Source organism: Salmo trutta, chromosome 33 (assembly GCF_901001165.1).
Source record: "Salmo trutta chromosome 33, fSalTru1.1, whole genome shotgun sequence".
Lineage (NCBI taxonomy): Eukaryota > Metazoa > Chordata > Actinopteri > Salmoniformes > Salmonidae > Salmo > Salmo trutta.
In genome coordinates, this window is record NC_042989.1 from 35433790 (window position 1) to 35454254 (window position 20465).

The 20465-nt window shown below is 44.0% G+C and overlaps 1 protein-coding gene across 1 annotated transcript in view; it reads left to right on the forward strand.

The window, feature by feature from the left end:
- The window catches only part of LOC115172157 (uncharacterized protein DDB_G0271670-like), a 63525-nt gene extending 43468 nt beyond the window's left edge, over window positions 1–20057 (forward strand). The window contains exons 4-5 of the mRNA XM_029729318.1: window positions 19051–19524; window positions 19911–20057. Coding sequence (XP_029585178.1) covers window positions 19051–19524; window positions 19911–20057 — 621 coding nt within the window. The remainder of the gene's footprint in view (window positions 1–19050; window positions 19525–19910) is intronic.
- Window positions 20058–20465: the final 408 nt, after the last annotated feature.

Consider the following 20465-nt stretch of genomic DNA (forward strand, 5'->3'; position numbering starts at 1 on the left):
CTCTGATCTGGAGGACTCACTAAACAGAGAACATCCCTGGTCAACACTACTGCCTCTGATCTGGAGGACTCACTAAACAGAGAACATCCCTGGTCAACACTACTGCCTCTGATCTGGAGGACTCACTAAACAGAGAACATCCCTGGTCAACACTACTGCCTCTGATCTGGAGGACTCACTAAACAGAGAACATCCCTGGTCAACACTACTGCCTCTGATCTGGAGGACTCACTAAACAGAGAACATCCCTGGTCAACACTACGGTCTCTGATCTGGAGGACTCACTAAACAGAGAACATCCCTGGTCAACACTACGGTCTCTGATCTGGAGGACTCACTAAACAGAGAACATCCCTGGTCAACACTACTGCCTCTGATCTGGAGGACTCACTAAACAGAGAACATCCCTGGTCAACACTACTGCCTCTGATCTGGAGGACTCACTAAACAGAGAACATCCCTGGTCAACACTACGGTCTCTGATCTGGAGGACTCACTAAACAGAGAACATCCCTGGTCAACACTACTGCCTCTGATCTGGAGGACTCACTAAACATGAGTGTTGGAGTGTGCCCCTGTCTATCCGTAAATAAATTAAAAAACTAGAAAACTGTGCCATCTGGTTTGCTTCATATAAGGAATTTTTAATTATTTATACTTGTTCTTTTGATACTTAAGTATATTTTTGCAATTACATTTACTTTTGATGCTTATATAAGCAAGTATAAGTATATTTAAAATAAATACTTTTAGAATTTTACTCAAGTATTATTTTATTGGGTGACTCACTTTTATTTGAGTCATTTTCTATTAAGTTATATTTTAATCAAGGATGACAATTGGGTACTTTTTCCACCATTGATGGAGTGGGATATAGACTCATATTGACATTAGACTACTTTGGAGATTTGAACATTTCTGAGAAATTGAAATTCTGGTGTAATGTCCCTTTCAGGCAGTTGTAAACAAACAGTTTAGTGGATTAGCTTAGCTTTGTTTTCCCCTGTTTTATCCCCTTCTGTAAATAAGCAGTGCAATTGCTTAGGATATTATTAAATCAGTCGAACACAATGTCTGATTGTGCTGCATGAATGCACAATATGATTAATTTCCCCAGCAAAACAAAGATTTGAAGGGTGAAACAGAAACAAACTAAGCTGAATTTCATGATTATTTTACAGAAAATAATGGTCTTTATGACTTTATTCTGGCAAAGCATTTGCCTGTTATGATTGAATCAGTCCTTCAAGGGGCAATCTGGGATTGGTACATCCATTTTGTGTCTTTTTAATTAATCATATACACTGAGTATACGAAACATTAGGAACACCTGCTCGTTCCATGACATCATCTGACCAGGTGAATCCAGGTGAAAGCTATGATCCCTTGCTGATGTCACTTGTTAAATCCAACTCAATATTAGGAAGGTGTTTCTGATGTTTGGTATACTCATTGAATAATAGTATGATCTTAGTTCTGCTGTCCTACCCCATCAGAACCAAAAATATAAGCTTGTTTTGCTCCATTGTTTGTAAACACCAAATATCCTTAAAACATGGTTAAAACTATCATGTTAAACTCATTGACGGTCAGTCCTTGCATCCATAGCTCTGTCTATAAAGTGTTGAATGGTTACATTTCTCAAGCCCCATCCCTCAGCTGTTTACCAAAACAGTGGCGTGGTGCTGGCTTTGTTGTTTGAACTACCTGTTGCCTCATACTTCAATTAAAACAGAATGGTGAGCATATCACTCAGGCTGGTTTACAAGGCTAGTTTATTAAGGCCTCGTGTTGACAAACACTAAAATGTCCTGTATATTGTGTTCTCTAACCACAACCGTGTTTTGTGTCTCCCTTAGCGTAGTTCACGACTATATCATTAAATGTGTTTGCCAAGAGGTGATCTACGATGACTCATAACTAAACCACTTCCCCTATTGAGCTCAATCTATACCAGGGGTCCCCAATTACATTTCAGCAGTGGGCAGATTTTTCCTTGACCAGATGGTCTGGGGGCAGGAACATAGTTATAGATAATTTGTACACTGCAAAGAATCCCAAACAGATTTAGTATTTGACAAAAACAGAATAATTTCAAACCTTGATAATATTGGGATACGATCACATACAGTATGCCTGTCTATTTATGCGTGGGAATACTTGAGCAGTATTCCCGAAATTAAAATGACTTTGAGCTCATTTCCTTGTACTTTTACAGTCTTTGGGGAGCCAAATAAAATGACCCGTGGGCCGCCTATTGGGGAGCCCTGCTCGAGACCCTCTCTGTGTGCTGTACTAACACGGGTTGTTCTGTGTGCTGTTCTAACACGGGTTGTTCTGTGTGCTGTTCTAACACGGGTTGTTTTAACTAGAGTGGAAGGGGAGGCAACACTCCCACTACTGCTATGCTCTACCAAGCATCAGGTGAATGCTCTTGATCCATTAGTGAGGCATCACAGTGGGATACTGTCCTGGCTGTCTTATCCATCCTCCATCACATGGATGTTGATTAAAGGACCAGTGTTGGCTGGCTACTCAATTTTCTCCATCAAAGAATAGAATGCAATATAACTTTCTTGTCCATCCAAGAATGGCATCACCATATAAGAATGATTAAAAACATCACAGGGTTTTTTTCTGGATCAAAAATCAAATCAAATCAAATGTATTTATACAGCCCTTCTTACATCAGCTGATACCTCAAAGTGCTGTACAGAAACCCAGCCTAAAACCCCAAGCAGCAAGCAATGCAGGTGTAGAAGCACAGTGGCTAGGAAAAACTCCCTAGAAAGGCCAAAACCTAGGAAGAAATCTAGAGAGGAACCAGGCTATGAGGGGTGGCCAGTCCTCTTCTGGCTGTGCCGGGTGGAGATTATAAAAGAACATGGCCAAGATGTTCAAATGTTCATAAATGACCAGCATGGCCAAATAATAATAAGCACAGTTGTCGAGGGTGCAACAAGTCAGAACCTCAAGAGTAAATGTCAGTTGGCTTTTCATAGCCGATCATTGAGAGTATCTCTACCGCTACTGCTGTCTCTAGAGAGTTGAAAACAGCAGGTCTGGGACAGGTAGCACGTCCGGTGAACAGGTCAGGGTTCCATAGCTGCAGGCAGAACAGTTGAAACTGGAGCAGCAGCACGGCCAGGTGGACTGGGGATAGCAAGGAGTCATCATGTCAGGTAGTCCTGAGGCATGGTCCTAGGGCTCAGGTCCTCCGAGAGAGAGAAAGAAAGAAAGAGAGAATTAGAGAGAGCATACTTAAATTCACCCAGGACACCGGATAAGACAGGAGAAATACTCCAGATATAACAGACTGACCGTAGCCCCCCGACACATAAACTACTGCAGCATAAATACTGGAGGCTGAGACAGAAGGGGTCAGGAGACACTGTGGCCCCATCCGACGATACCCCCGGACAGGGCCAAACAGCAAGGATATAACCCCACCCACTTTGCCACACCACTAGAGGGATATCTTCAACCACCAACTTACCATCCTGAGACAAGGCCGAGTATAGCCCACAAAGATCTCCGCCACGGCAAAACCCAAGGGGGGGCGCCAACCCAGACAGGAAGACCACGTCAGTGACTCAACCCACTCAAGTGACGCACCCCACCTAGTGACGGCATGGAAGAACACCAATAAGCCAGTGACTCAGCCCCTGTAATAGGGTTAGAGGCAGAGAATCCCAGTGGAGAGAGGGGAACCGGCCAGGCAGAGACAGCAAGGGCGGTTCGTTGCTCCAGAGCCTTTCCGTTCACCTTCACACTCCTGGGCCAGACTATACTTAATCATAGGACCTACTGAAGAGATAAGTCTTCAGTAAAGACTTAAAGGATGAGACCGAGTCTGCATCTCTCACATGGGTAGGCAGACCATTCCATAAAAATGGAGCTCTATAGGAGAAAGCCCTGCCTCCAGCTGTTTGCTTAGAAATTCTAGGGACAATTAGGAGGCCTGCGTCTTGTGACCGTAGCGTACGTGTAGGTATGTACGGCAGGACCAAATCGGAAAGATAGGTAGGAGCAAGCCCATGTAATGCTTTGTAGGTTAGCAGTAAAACCTTGAAATCAGCCCTTGCCTTAACAGAAAGCCAGTGTAGGGAGGCTAGCACTGGAGTAATACGATAACATTTTTTGGTTCTAGTCAGGATTCTAGCAGCCGTATTTAGCACTAACTGAAGTTTGTTTAGTGCTTTATCCGGGTAGCCGGAAAGTAGAGCATTGTAGTAGTCCAACCTAGAAGTAACAAAAGCATGGATTAATTTTTCTGCATCATTTTTGGACAGAAAGTTTCTGATTTTTGCAATGTTATGTAGATGGAAAAAAGCTGCCCTTGACAGTCTTGATATGTTCTTCAAAAGAGAGATCAGGGTCCAGAGTAACGCCGAGGTCCTTCACAGTTTTATTTGGAGCAGCAGCCCGGCCAGGTGGACTGAGGACAACAAGGAGTCATCATGCCAGGTAGTCCTGAGGCATGGTCCTAGGGCTCAGGTCCTCCGAGAGAGAGAATTAGAGAGAGCATACTTAAATTCACCCAGGACACCGGATAAGACAGGATAAATACTCCAGATATAACAGACTGACCCTAGCCCCCCGACACAAACTACTGCAGCATAAATACTGGAGGCTGAGACACCTTTGTACTGACAAAATATATTGGCACTTTTCTTAAATAATTTCCTATTACTTCTAAAATAAGTTGAAATTGGATACACTTGGTCACAACACCTTGTTTTCAGCATTACAGAACCAATTGTATTTTTTTAAACTTAAGTTTCCAATTTTAATTTAGAAAATAAAGACACAATTATTGTCACCCCAGAGCTAGTACTTGGTTGCACAGCCTTTGGCCAAGATAACTGCATACACCGCTTCTTGTAGCCATCAATGAGATTGCTGCACCTTTGTACTGACAATTTGGCCCACTTTTCAGCAGCAAACTGCTCAAATTTTTCAAGATTTCAGGGGTGCCCTCCACCAACTGCTGTCTTCAGATGTCGCCATAGGTTTTTGGATGTTATTCAGATCTGGACTCTGCTGGCCACTCCAGAACAGTCCAGCATCTCTTCTTAACCATCGCCCCAAACCATCGCCAAATTAAGGGTTCAAAGAAAATAACACCCTCCCTACAATCAATTATGGGGGAGGATCAATCATGCTGTGGGGTTGCATTGCTGCCTCTGGTACTTGGGGCCTTGAATGTGTGCAATAAATCATGAAATCAACAGATTATCAAGGTGTTTTGAAATGCAATGTTCAACCCAAAATCTGTGTCTCTTTTGAAGGTTGTGGTTCATCCAGTTGGACAACAACTCCAAACACATCAAAAGCATCCTGGAATGGTTCAAGAAGAAACATTGGACTGTTCTGGAGTGGCCAGTGAAGAGTCCAGATCTGAATCACATCCATAACCTATGGCAAGAGCTGAAAAAAGCAGTTACGTCGTGCCTAAGAACAGCCCATAGCCGTGGTATATTGGCCATATAACACACCCCCTCGTAGCTTAATGATACCATACTGAGTCAGAATATTGAGAGGTGTAATATCATCTACATATATATAAGCCTGGAACCATAGTCTGTCTCCTAGCTACCTGTTGTCGGCATGGCAACATGCTCGCAGACTGCTTGTATAATATCGATTTTATTTTCATTTCCCATTCAGACTGGCCTCTTTTAGGACAGCACCTGTTTTCTCTGAGACACCTCAGGTCAGACAGGAAAGCCACGTGTTTGTTGAACCACTTATTAGAAAAGATTACAATACATGCAATATATGTTAGTCTTGGCGTTAGGCTCTGCTCCTTCGGTGTAGCTCACTGCCAGAGCATGCGTCATAAGATAAGATAATAATAAAGATAATAATAATTAAAGGCAGAGAGCAAGGTATGCTATACCAATCCCCCTGTAGGAACCAAACACAGAACCAAACAGGTGGCTGATTGGAAAGCAGAAAACACAGACATAATTGGCTCCCTAGAGGTGCAGCGGTCAAAGGCACTGCATCTCAGTGCTAGAGGCGTCACTACAGACGCCCTGGTTCGAATCCAGACTGTATCACAACCGGCCGTGATTGGAAGTCCCATAGGGTGGCGCACATTTGGCCGGTGTATGCCGTCATTGTAAAGAAGAATTTGTTCTTAACTGACTTGCCTAGTTAAATAAAGGTGACATGGTGAGTAACACATTACAGCCACAGCATGTCATCAATAACACCAGGGGATAGGTTGCTCACGGCAGACATCAGAGAAGTGTGTGCAGAGGCTAGCGGACTAAATAGACCGCCATGTTAACGTAGAGGGATGATCTAACTGGTGCAATATCAACTGATGCTATCAGCTGATGCATCACTCAGGTTTCCTGTCTGAACCAGCTGCGTTTGATTTTTGACAAACAAGACTATCTATCACACAATTGCATACATGGCCTTGCCCACGTGGCCTTGCCCACGTGGCCTTGCCCACGTGGCCTTGCCCACGTGGCCTTGCCCACGTGGCCTTGCCCACATGGCCTTGCCCACATGGCCTTGCCCACATGGCCTTGCCCAAGACAAAGAAAACTTGTGGAAAGTGCTTAAGGGTTCAAAATGGTCTTGTGGTCTTCTAACTAAAGATTTAGACTTATGTAGAATACCATTGATACAAATGCAAAAGTATTTATTTGTTTGAGAGATCATCCCGTGTTACCGAAGGTAAACATCTATTCAAATGATGATGATGATTCTGTTGATTCATTGTTAGTTATATTTCCTCTCACAGTCAATGCTCCTCAGTGATGTCGATTAACAAGTTACCAGGAAGCCAAAGCATGCAGTGGCACACATTGTTAGTTAATTGCTGTAACCTCTATCACCACGGTATGTGTGCGGTTCTCTTCACCTCCGAATAGGGTGTGTGAACTTTAATACCTCAATTCTCTTTTACTAACTTCAGTTCAAGCTAAGCATCAAACAGTCATTACAATGACTGTTGAACACTGTTTCTTCTGACCGTCAAAATAAAGTAAATATGGCTTTGACGATGTCTTCCCAATCTCTGTTCCAGTCAGATGATGTCCAACGATGCCTTCTAGAACACCTCTGACCCTGCTCGGCTACCTTCTCTGTTTGTTGACGCCGTAGTATGGTGACCCTCTGCTCCAGCCTCTCTGACCTCTGTCTGTCTTTCGGAGGGTTCGGTCAACAGCAGGTAGTTGTAGAAGTAGTCATATAGTACATGACTAGGATAGTGTTCACTGGGTACGTAACAGAGGAAAAGCATTTCTAGAACAGGGAGATACTATCTGACCTTGTTGAATAAGAAAGCTCAGTTTCATTTCCTGTTGCACAACGTGTTTCGTTTCGGTGTGCCTGACCGAGCACTCAAGCATTTTGATTTGGTCAAAGGGGACAACTTCTGGATCAAGAGGCTTGGGCATAACTGACACACACACACACACACACACACTCATTGTATCTCCCTGTGTGACAGGTTCTGAGGTGCAGGGGGTTACCTAAAGTCGTGAGAAGCCATGCTGTGGTCTACAAGCAAAACCACAACATGGACGTCTTCTCTAAGGTAAAGTTGTTTATCAGGATTTCAGTGGTTCCTATGAATCTTAGGGCCGGGTTCCCGGACAGAGGTTAAACTTGTCCTTGACTAAGATGCACTTTCAATGGAGCTGATCAAAGATGCACAAAGAAATGGAGGGATGAGAAACGTCCCCATCCACATTGAGCTTCAAGTTCCTCGGTGTCCACATTAGTAGTACGCGGGTCAGCTGTTTCTTCACCTGCACCCACCTGCAATTGCTAATAACCCATCCGCAACCGCCCAACTATAAAAGTGATCATTTGAGGCCCGCAACCGACCCTAACCCACTTATATAGAAAATGAGCTATACGCTACAGTCCGAGATGTCAGAACGATTTTTTGACAGGGGGTACAGGACTTTTTTTTGCCTGATTTAGATATGTTTCTGCTTATAATTTCCAACATTTTGGAAGGCTATTTGTTAGTCAACTTACATGCAACTTCTCTTCTTTCACTATACAGTGCCTTGACTTTTTCCACATTTTGTTAGGTTACAGCCTTATTCTAAAATGTGTTAAATCTTTTTTTTCTTCATAAATCTACACACAATACCCCATGATGAAGAAGAAAAAAGAAAATGTTGACATTTTTGCTAATTTATAAAAATAAAATAAATAAATAAATATCACATAAGTATTCAGATCCTTTACTCAGTACTTTGTTGAAGCATCTTTGGCAGCGATTACAGCCTCAAGTGTTCTTGGGTATGATGCTACAAGCTTGGCACATCTGTATTTGGGGAGTTTCTCCCATTCTTCTCTGCAAATCCTCTCAAGCTGTCAGGTTGGATGGGGAGTGTTGCTGCACAGCTATTTTCAGGTCTCTCCAGAGATGTTCGATCGGGTTCAAGTCTGGGCTCTAGATGGGCCACTCAAGGACATTCAGAGACTTTTCCCTGGCTGTGTGCTTAGGGTCATTGTCCTGTTGGAAGGTGAACCTTCACCCCAGTCTGAGGTCCTGAGTGCTCTGGAGCAGGTTTTTATCACGGCCCTCTACGGACAACTCATGGCTTGGTTTTTGCTCTGACATGCACTGTCAACTGTGGGACCTTATATAGACAGGTGTGTCTTTCCATATCATGTCCAATCAATTGAATTTACCACATGTGGTCTCCAATCAAGTTGTAGAAACATCTCAAGGATGATCAATGGAAACAAGATGCACCTGAGCTCAATTTCGAGTCTCATGGCAAAGTGTCTGAATACTTTTTTATTTATAATACATTTTCAAAAATGTCTAAAAACCTGTTTTCACTTTGTCATTATTGGGTATTGTGTGTAGATTGCTGAGGAATTTATTTTATTTAATCCATTTTAGAATAAGGCTGTAATGTAACAAAATGTGGAAAAAGTCAAGGGGCTGAATACATTCCGAAGGCGCTGTATGTTGACCTAGAAGACGAAATAAACTGCTCACCAGAATAATGTCATAAAGTTATTGAATGAACGCTTCAATCTAGTTGACATCATAAACTTTTCTCTGTCATCTCTGCTTCTTTTGCAGAGCAAAGGCGTTTAGGGACCGGGGAGAAAATTCAATAATTCAAAAAAAGTTGAAAGATTTTCTATGCAAAATTGAAAACTGGTGAAAACAACCCAACATATTTCTGATAAGATTTCAGTTCGGCTTCAATGCATATTTTATGTGGTTGAAATCAGTTGTGATGATGCTGATAAATATAGCACCTCACATTCTCTCAAGATGCTGAAATAAATAAATCATATTTTTCGACTAGGGTTGGGCTGTATCCAGATTTTCATACCGTGATACCATTTCTGTACCATACCAGGCTATATAGTATAAACAAATGTGCACACAAGGGGAGCTATTTAAACAACAACAAAAACTATACAAATATTTGTTTCTTCTTTTTTTAAACGGTATTGAAAATCATACCACCGGTATACGGTATAAACGGTATATCGCCCAAGCCTATTCTCCACTCCTTTTCCCAAGTCAAAATGTTGCCTACATTAAGTGTATCATTTTACTGCAAGAAATGCTTAATTCTAGAGGAGTTATTATTAAGGCTATGTGAGAGGTTATAGATCTACAGTCAGTGTCCAGATTTCAGTTTCCATTTAATCCATCTGAACGGTGAGCTACAGTTCCTTTGACGTGCCATAGGCCTATTTGAAGTCCCTGTCTTGTGACACTAGAATTTCTATAGCGCCTCACAATCATCACCAAATCTTTCCCAAACATTACTATCAGGAATCAAGGTGAGACCCAGATGCAGACTGTCGAAGTAACAATGTTTATTGTGGCAACAGGGGCAGGCAAAGACAGGTCAAGGCAGGCAGGGGTCGAAAACCCAGGGTAAGGCCAAGGTACTGGACGGCAGGCAGACTCGGGGTCAGGGACGGGCAGAGTTCAGTAATCCAGAGGTGGAGCAAAGGTACAGGGCGGCAGGCAGGCTCAGGGTCAGGGACAGGCAGGGTTCAGTAATCCAGAGGTGGAGCAAAGGTACAGGGCGGCAGGCAGGCTCAGGGGCAGGGACAGGCAGGGTTCAGTAATCCAGAGGTGGAGCAAAGGTACAGGGCGGCAGACAGGCTCAGGGTCAGGGACAGGCAGGGTTCAGTAATCCAGAGGTGGAGCAAAGGTACAGGGCGGCAGGCAGGCTCAGGGGCAGGCAGAGAGGTCAGGTGGGCGGGTACAGGGTCAGGACAGGCAAAGGTCAAAAACCAGGAGGACGAGAAAAGAGAGGCTGGGAAATGATAGGAGCTGACAGGAAAACGCTGGTTAGCTTGAATGAACAAGACGAACTGGCAACAAACAGACAGAGAACGCAGGTTTAAATACACAGGGGATAATAGGGAAGATGGGCGACGCCTGGAGGGGGGTGGAGACAAGCACAAGGACAGGTAAAACAGATCAGGGCGTGATAGTACCCCCCCCCCCCCCCGCGGCGATGAGGGCCGGGTCCAGGATGTCTCTAGCGGGAACCCAGCACCTCTCCTCCAGGCCATAACCCTCCCAGTCAACCAGGTACTGGAAACCCCTGCCCCGTGGTCGAACCCTCAGGAGGCGTCTCACCGTGTACGCTGGCTGGCCGCCAATGACACGGGGGGAGGGATGGGCCTAGAAACAGAAGACAAGGGGCAGTCACCGCTTGGTACGGCATCTGCAAGGCACCTGACCACAAGGCGCTACACAGGGTGGTGAGTACGGACCAGTACATCACTAGGACCGAGCTCCCTGCTATCCTGGACCTCTATACCAGGTGGTGTCAGAGGAAGGCCCAACATAGATTGTTCTCTCTGCTATCTCATGGTAAAGCGATTCCAGTGCACCAAGTCTGGAACACACAGGACCCTGAATGGCTTCTACCCCAAGACATAATACTGCTGACCCTCTCGACTCTATGCACACACATACTTACACTGACACCCCAATACCCCAACACACATACACACACACATACACACCAGTGGCGATCGGTGCCGTTTAAGATGAGGGAGGATACTTTTTTTATTTTTTATGAGCATGGCCTTATTTCTATTAGAGCATATTGAATGACTGTCATTCATATTCCATTCACCCAGCTCAATGTAACATTGATAGTTTTAGGCTACTACATGATACTCTAATTTCCCCTGTACCCATCATGAGGTGGCTACTGCCACTGATGATATCTGGAAATGTGCATGTACACCCTGGCCCATCTACTGTTGCTAGCCCCAATTCTGACTTGTGCTCTGATATCTGCTTCACTGATTTCTGCTCTCGTAAAAGCCTGGGTTTTCTGCACATTAACACTAGAAGCTTATTACCTAAAATGTATCAATTGAAAGTGTGGGTTCACAGCTCCAATCCAGATGTGTTGGTCATTACTGAGACGTGATTAAGAAATAGTATTTTGAACATTGATGTTAACCTTTCTGCTTATTCCCTTTTTCAGCAAGACAGATCTTCCAAATGTGGTGGAATGGCAATCTTTACCAAGGAACATCTTCATTGCTCGGTTGTCTCCACCAAATCTGTCCCCAAACAATTTGATTAGCTGGTTTTAAGCATTAAGATTTCAAATAGCTCTTTGTTGACTGTTGCTGGGTGTTATTGTCCTCCATCAGCACCGGCCTGTACCCTACCTGCTCTAAACTCTCTCCTGGCCCCTTACAAGTCTGAATTTGTCCTGCTTGGTGACCTAAACTGGGACATGCTTAAACCACCTGACCAAGTCTTTAAACAAGGGGACTCCCTAAATCTCTCTCAGATTATTAGCAATCCCACAAGGTATGACACCAAACACCCAGAAAAGGCTACTCTCCTTGATGTTATCCTCACAAATAACCCTGATAGGTATCAGTCTGGTGTTTTCTGTAATGACCTTAGTGATCACTGTTTTACAGCCTGTGTTCGTAATGGCTGCTCAGTGAAACGACCTGTCCTGATTTGTCATAGACGCTTGCTAAAAAACTTTAATGAACAAGGCTTCCTTCATGACCTGGTGTAACAGTACTCTTCTTGCGTTGTGTACAATCAATCATCGACACGAACTCCAACTTGTAACACCAGTCATGGAGCTTTATTCTGATAGGAACAGCACAAAATTACACGTCATGCAATGCACGGCTCACCATCCAGCACTGTACAAAATATACACCCCTCCCACCAGACACAGTAAGTTGCTAGCTAATATTAGCTGGAATTCTCTACAACAAAATGCACAACCAATATTCACCAAAAAACGCTGCATCTTATGTGTGATGTTCGAATAACATTTACAAACAAATTGATATAAATTGTACATTTAAATTATCACTTGGGAGTATAAAAAATCACTTTTGACGTACAGTGCTTTGCAACCAACAACTTACCGCTGGTTTGGTGTTTGTTCAACTGGGACGATTCTAACTGAAACATCCTCCCTCGTAAGCAAGCCCCGCAAACCAGCCAATAAGATGCCATGTTGAGTAGGTGAAGGCAAGACAAAACTAAAACCAAAAACCCATTGGCTTAACAATAAAGTGGCAAGGGGAATCACCAATATAACCCTGTTACACTGGCCTCTGTAAATTGGTGTTGAAGACGCTCGGTCCTTCTTTTTTTATATTTTCAGTGGTATTGTTAACAAACACGCCCCCATAAAGAACATTAGAATAAAAAACAGGTTCAGCCCCTGGTCCGACCGTGATCTGGCAGAGTTACTCCACCTCAAGAACAAGGCTCAGCACACAAATACTCAGGTTGACTGGCTCTCGTTCAGGCAAATGAGAAATAAGTGCACTCAGGCTATCCGGAAGGCCAGTTCTCTCTCTCTGTGGGTCTAACCCCAAGAAGTTCTGGAAAACAGTTAAAGACCTGGAGATTTAACCTTCCTCCTCAGCTGCTCATGTCCCTTAATGTTGATGATGTGGTTGTTACTGACAAGAAGCCCATGGCTGAGCTCTTTAATCACCACTTCATTAAGTCAGGATTCCTATTTGACTCAGCCATGCCTCATTGCCCACCCAACATTTCCTCATCTCCCATCCCTTCTAATGCGACTAATCCTGATGCATCTCCCTCTTTTTCCCCTGCCCCGCTACAAAGTTTCTCCCTGCAGGCAGTCACTTTGTCTGAGGTGCTAAAGGAGCTCCTAAAACTTGACTCCAAAAAAACATCTGGGTCAGATGGTTTAGAGCCTTCTTTAAGGTTGCTGCCCCTATCATTGCCAAGCCCATCTCTGATCTTTTTAACCTGTCTCTCCTCTCTGGGGAGGTTCCAACTGCTTGAAAGGCAGCCACGGTGCGTCCTTTATTCAAAGGGGGCAATCAAGCTGATCCTAACTGTTACAGGCCAATTTCTATTTTACCCTGTTTATCAAAAGTGTTGGAAAAACTTGTCAATAATCAACTGACTGGCTTTCTTGATGTCTATAGTATTATCTCTGGTATGCAATCTGGTTTCCTCTCAGGGTATGGATGCGTCAGTGCAACCTTAAAGGTCCTAAATGATGTTACCATTGCCCTTGATTCTAAGAAATCAAATCAATAAAAATGTTTTATTTATGAAGCCCTTAAACCCCAAACAGCAAACAATGCAGGTGTAGAAGCACAGTGGCTAAGAAAAACTAGCAATCTTGTGCTGCTATTTTTATTGACTTGGCCAAAGCTTTTGATACGGTAGACCATTCCATTCTTGTGGGCCGGCTAAGGAGTATTGGTGTCTCTGAGGGGTCTTTGGCCTGGTTTGCTAACTACCACTCTCAAAGAGTGCAGTGTATAAAGTCAGAACATCTGCTGTCTCAGCCACTGCCTGTCACCAAGGGATTACCTAAAGCCTCGATCCTAGGCCCCACACTCTTCTCAATTTACATCAGCAACATACAGTTGAAGTCGGAAGTTTACATACACCTTAGCCAAATACATTTGAACTCAATTTTTTACAATTCCTGACATTTAAGCCTAGTAAAAATCCCCTGTCTTAGGTCAGTTAGGATCACCACTTTTTTTTAACAATGTGAAATGTCAGAATAATAGTAGAGAGAATTATTTATTTCAGCTTTTATTTCTTTCATCACATTCCCAGTGGGTCAGAAGTTTACATACACTCAATTAGTATTTGGTAGCATTGCCTTTAAATTCTCAAACGTTTCCCACAATAAGTTGGGTGAATTTTGGCCCATTCCTCCTGACAGAGCTGGTGTAAATGAGTCAGGTTTGTAGGCCTTTTTGCTCACACACGCTTTTTCAGTTCTGCCCACAAATTTCCTATAGGCTTGAGGTCAGGGCTTTGTGATGGCCACTCCAATACCTTGACATTGTTGTCCTTAAGCCATTTTGCCACAACTTTGGAAGTATGCTTGGGGTCATTGTCCATTTGGAAGACCCATTTGCGACCAAACTTTAACTTCCTGACTAATGTCTTGAGATGTTGCTTCAATATATACACGTAATTTTCCTCCCTCATGATGCCATCTATTTTGTGAAGCGCACCAGTCCCTCCTGCAGCAAAGCACCCCCACAACATGATGCTGCCACCCCCATGCTTCACCGTTGGGATGGTGTTCTTCGGCTTGCAAGCCTCCCCCTTTTTCCTCCAAACATAACGATGGTCATTATGGCCAAACAGTTCTATTTTTGTTTCATCAGACCAGAGGACATTTCTCCAAAATGTACGATCTTTGTCCCTATGTGCAGTTGCAAACCGTAGTCTGGCTTTTTTTATGGCGGTTTTGGAGCAGTGGCTTCTTCCTTGCTGAGCGGCCTTTCAGGTTATGTCGATATAGGACTCGTTTTACTGTGGATAGAGATACTTTTGTACCTATTTCCTACAGCATCTTCACAAGGTCCTTAGCTGTTGTTCTGGGATTGATTTGTACTTTTCGCACCAAAGTATGTTCATCTCTAGGAGACAGAACGCGTCTCCTTCCTTAGTGGTATGACGGCTGTGTCGTCCCATAGTGTTTATACTTGTGTACTATTGTTTGTACAGATAAACGTGGTACCTTCAGGCATTTGGAAATTGCTCCCAAGGGTGAACCAGATTTGTGGGGGTCTACAAATATTTTTCTGAGTTCTTGACTGATTTCTTTTGATTTTCCCATAATGTCAAGCAAAGAGGCACTGTGTTTGAAAGTAGGGCTTGAAATACATCCACAGGTACACCTCCATATGACACAAATTATGTCAATTAGCCTAACAGAAGCTTCTAAAGCCATTTTCCAAGCTGTTTAAAGGCACAGTCAACTTAGTGTATGTAAACTTCTGACCCACTGGAATTGTGATACAGTGAATTATAAGTGAAATAATCTGTCTGTAAACAATTGTTGGAAAAATTACTTGTGTCATGCACAAAGTAGATGTCCTAACCGACTTGCCAAAACTATAGTTTGTTAACAAGAAATTTATGGAGTGGTTGAAAAGTGAGTTTTAATTACTCCAACCTAAGTGTATGTAAACTTCCGACTTCAACTGTAGCTCAGGCAGTAGGAAGCTCTCTCATCCATTTATATGCAGATGATACAGTCTTATACTCAACTGGCCCCTCCCCGGATTTTGTGTTAAACGCTCTACAACAAAGCTTTCTTAGTGTCCAACAAGCTTTCTCTGCCCTTAACCTTGTCCAAAACAAAGGTCATGTGGTTTGGTAAGAAGAATACCCCTCTCCCCACTGGTGTGATTACTACCTCTGAGGGTATAGAGCTTGAGGTAGTCACCTCATACGAGAACTTGGGAGTATGGCTAGACGGTACACTGTCTTTCTCTCAGCACATATCAAATTTGCAGGCTAAGATTACATCTAAACTTGGATTCCTCTATCGTAATCGCTCCTCTTCACCCCAGCTGCCAAACTAACCCTGATTCAGATGACCATCCTACCCATACTAGATTACGGAGATGTAATTTATAGATCGACAGTGAAGGGTGCTCTCGAGCGGCTAGATGTTATTTACCATTAGGCCATCAGATTTTCCACCAATGCTCCTGATAGGACAGACCACAGCACTCTATACTCCTCTGTAAACCCGTCACAAAACCCACTGGTTGATGCTTATTTATAAAACCCTCTAAGGCCTCACTCCCCCTTATCTGAGATATCTACTGCAACCCTCATCCTCCACATACATCACCTGTTCTGCCAGTCACATTCTGTTAAAGGTCCCCAAAGCACACACATCCCAGGGTCCCTCCTCTTTTCAGTTTGCTGCAGCTAGCGACTGGAACGAGCTGCAAAAAACACTCAAACTGGACAGTTTTATCTCAATCTCTTCATTCAAAGACTCAATCATCAACACTCTTACTGACAGTTGTGGATGCTTTGCGTGATGTATTGTTGTCTCTACCTTCTTGCCTTTGTGCTGTTGTCTGTGCCCAATCATGTTTGTACCATGTTTTGTGCTGCTGCCATGTTGTGTTTCTACCATGTTGTTGTTATGTTGTGTTGCTACCATGCTGTGTTGTCATGTGTTGGTGCCTTGCTATGTTGTTGTCTTAGGTCTCTCTTTATGTAGTGTTGTGGCGTCTCTCTTGTCTTGATGTGTGTTTTTTGTCCTATATTTTTATTTTTAATCCCAGCCCCCGTCCCCGCAGGAGGCCTTTTGCCTTCTGGTAGGCCGTCATTGTAAATAAGAATTTGTTCTCAACTGACTTGCCTAGTTAAATAAAGGTTAAATAAAAAAACCTAGCCTATGAATTAAACGTAGGTGCACAGGTCGAGATAATATTTTGTAATCAAGGTGACAGACAGTGACACATTCAATATTGCCTTGCACACTCTTCAAATCAAACTTTATTGGTCACATACACATGGTTAGCAAATGTTAATGCGAGTGTAGCGAAATGCTTGTGCTTCTAGTTCTGACTGTGCAGTAATATCTAACAAGTAATCTAACAATTTCACAACTACTACCTTATACACACAAATGTAAAGGAATGAATAAGAATATGTACATATAAATATATGGATGAGCGATGGCCTAACAGCATAGGCAAGATGCAGTAGATGGTATAGAGTACAGTATATACATTTGAGATGAGTAATGAAGGGTATGTAAACATTATATAGCGTGGCATTGTTTAAAGTGGCTAGTGATACATTTATTACATCACATTTTTTATTATTAAAGTGGCTAGAGATTTCAGTCAGTATGTTGGCAGCAGCCACTCAATGTTAGTGATGGCTGTTTAACAGTCTGATGGCCTTGAGATAGAAGCTGTTTTTCAGTCTCTCGGTTCCAGCTTTGATGCACCTGTACTGACCTCGCCTTCTGGATGATAGCGGGGTGAACAAGCAGTGGCTCGGGTGGTAGTTGTCCTTGATGATCTTTTTGGCCTTCCTGTGACATCGGGTGATGTAGGTGTCCTGGAGGGCAGGTAGTTTGACCCCGGTGATGCGTTGTGGGTGGAGCAGTTGCCGTACCAGGCGGTGATACAGCCCGACAGGATGCTCTCGATTGTGCATCTGTAAACGTTTGTGAGTGTTTTTTTGGTGACAAGCCAAATTTCTTCAGCCTCCTGAGGTTGAAGAGGCGCTGTTGTGCCTTCTTCACCACGCTGTCTGTGTGTGGACCATTTCAGTTTGTCCGTGATGTGTACGTCGAGGAACTTAAAACGTTACACCTTCTCCTTTGTTTTGTTGATGTTGAGTGTGAGGTTATTTTCCTGACACCACACTCCGAGGGCCCTCACCTCCTCCCTGTAGGCCGTCTCGTCATTGTTGGTAATCAGGCCTACCACTGTAGTGTCGTCTACAAACTTGATGATTGAGTTGGAGGCGTGCATGGCCACGCAGTCATGGGTGAACAGGGAGTACAGGAGAGGGCTGAGAACGCACCCTTGTGGGGCCCCAGTGTTGAGGATCAACGGGGTGGAGATGTGTAATCATTAGGGTGTAATCATTAGTCCAAAAGTTGAAAATTAGTTTCTGTTGGACAAATTTGTGTATGTTTATCCTCATTTTAATAACGTCACTTTTTAAATGTTTCACTATTTAGATTTTTATGAAATTCACTGAGGAGGATTGTCCTCCCCTTCCTACTCTGAGGAGCCTCCACTGACACACACACACACACACACACACACACACACACACTGACTTTCACACTCACCACATAAAAACTGAGGTGTTGCTTCCCTCTGCAGGCCAACTGAGGCACAGCAACAGTTTAAAGGTTTAAAGGTCCACAGCAGCAGGCGCCCCCTAGTGGAGCCTCCTCAGCGAGCTCTGTGGTGTGGCCTAGAGACCCCAATGGAACCTGCAGGACCTTTTCGGCAAGCTCCGTGAGGGGGCCTAGAGAGAAGCAGCAGGAAGAGAGGTGTCATCAGAGGCTCCACCAGCAGGCCTTCCTGTCTGAGGAGCTGGACTTTGAGCAGTTAGTCTCTGTTGTCCTCAAGTAAATAGCCTCAGATAATGTGATGTACTGATCAGATATAGGTCACATGATATAGCCCAGATGATACAGCTCAGATACAGCTCAGATGATAGAGCTCAGATGAAAGAGCTCAGACGATAGAGCTCAGATAGAGCTCAGATGATAGAGCTCAGATAGAGCTCAGATAGAGCTCAGATGATACAGCTCAGATAGAGCTCAGATGATAGAGCTCAGACAATAGAGCTCAGATATAGCTCAGATATAGCTCAGATAGAGCTCAGATAGAGCTCAGATGATACAGCTCTGATGACACAGCTTAGATATAGCTCAGATGATATAGCAAAGATGATATAGCTCAGATGATATAGCTCAGATGATACAGCTCAGATAGTAGAGGTCAGATGCTAATCCAATAACTACGCTGCTATTAAACAGCAATAGATTCACTAAGTATCACGTACCAATGGATATTGAGCTACTGTAAACAGCAGATGTTTGAATCAGTACACAGTTTAATAAACATCAACTGTTCTACCATTTTCATCACCCTAGGCTACACTTAGATTTCAATAGAAGAATAGAATCTTCCAGATTCTGGATTTCAGAAGTAGTACTATTTCACAGTATGTTATTAATTTGATTTATCCCTAAATGTCTATGTTGTGTCTGTCCCCAGGCTACCTCCTCCACCTTCTCAGAACCCCAGGCTACCTCCTCCACCTCCTCAGAACCCCAGGCTACCTCCTCCACCTCCTCAGAACCCCAGGCTACCTCCTCCACCTCCTCAGAACCCCAGGCTACCTCCTCCACCTCCTCAGAACCCCAGGCTACCTCCTCCACCTCCTCAGAACCCCAGGCTACCTCCTCCACCTCCTCAGAACCCCAGGCTACCTCCTCCACCTCCTCAGAACCCCAGGCTCAGAGCTCCATCTGTCAGGCTGCCGCTCTAAGCGAGCCCCCTACCTCATTGTCGGGGCCGTCGGGCCTTGTGTCTGTACTGGTGTCCAGCCTGCGTCAACGCCACGCCGTTACAGCCCACGTGTGCTCGCTGGATGGCGCCGACTTTGTGGTCAGTAACCGCATGGCGGTGGATAGGCAGAGTCAATCGGAGCTGGCCAGGATGGCAAACAGCAAACGCTTGCTGGAGAGAGTAACCAGGGCCTTCTTGATAGTGTGCGTCTCGTAGTAGAGAAGGACCGCACCAAACTAGGTGAGGGAGGGCACACATTCACTTTTGAACAGAACCAGTTGGCTGGAATACTTCCTCTGGGTTCAATTCCTGATTTTCTAGATTTCTAAAGTATACTCACTTTTGTTTGATTGTGACAGTGGGCACTTGACTTGGCTCGCCCGATGGTGCGTCTCACAAGAATGTTAAAGGAAGTTTGATAAAACAATACATGTAGGAGTAGAAAGATCAGATAGGGTTCAACATGGCCTTTCTACTATCAGTTTGTGATATACCGTTATTGTCTCTGTTTTGAAAATGTTCCTCACTCCCTTCATTCACAAGGCGAAGCCTCTCAGCCCTTGCAGCCCACCCACTACTACAACAGCACACTGGCCAGCCTGGTGCATGACGGTGTCCGCCTGCTGGCCGTGCTGCCCCAGGTGGAGCAGTGGAAGGGGAAAGGGGGATACCTAGTCAGATGGCGAGGCCATCAGTGTTTCCCTGGAGGTTAAAGGTCACAGGCAGCAGATGCTGCTCCTCTACCAGACACTGCCCTGCGTCAGCTGTCAACACCTTCAACAAATCAAATAAAATCAAATGTTATTTGTCACGTGCGCCGAATACAACATGAGCCATAGCTTCAGATCGGTGGGCCACCTGGTCAGCAGGTAGGGGTAGTTAAATTAAATGGGCATCTCTGTAAGCTTTCATTTATAATACATTTGATAACAAAAAAAGTAAAGAAAAGTCACATTGAGATTGACCTCTCTTTTTCAAGTAAGCCCTGGCCAAGAAAAGCAGAATACCACAATACAAACATATCTCTGGTACATCAGTGCATTGACATGTTAAAGCAGCAGTGGATTCCAGTCCATTTCAATTACATTTCAATTCCAATTTGTTGAAGTGGAAAGACCATG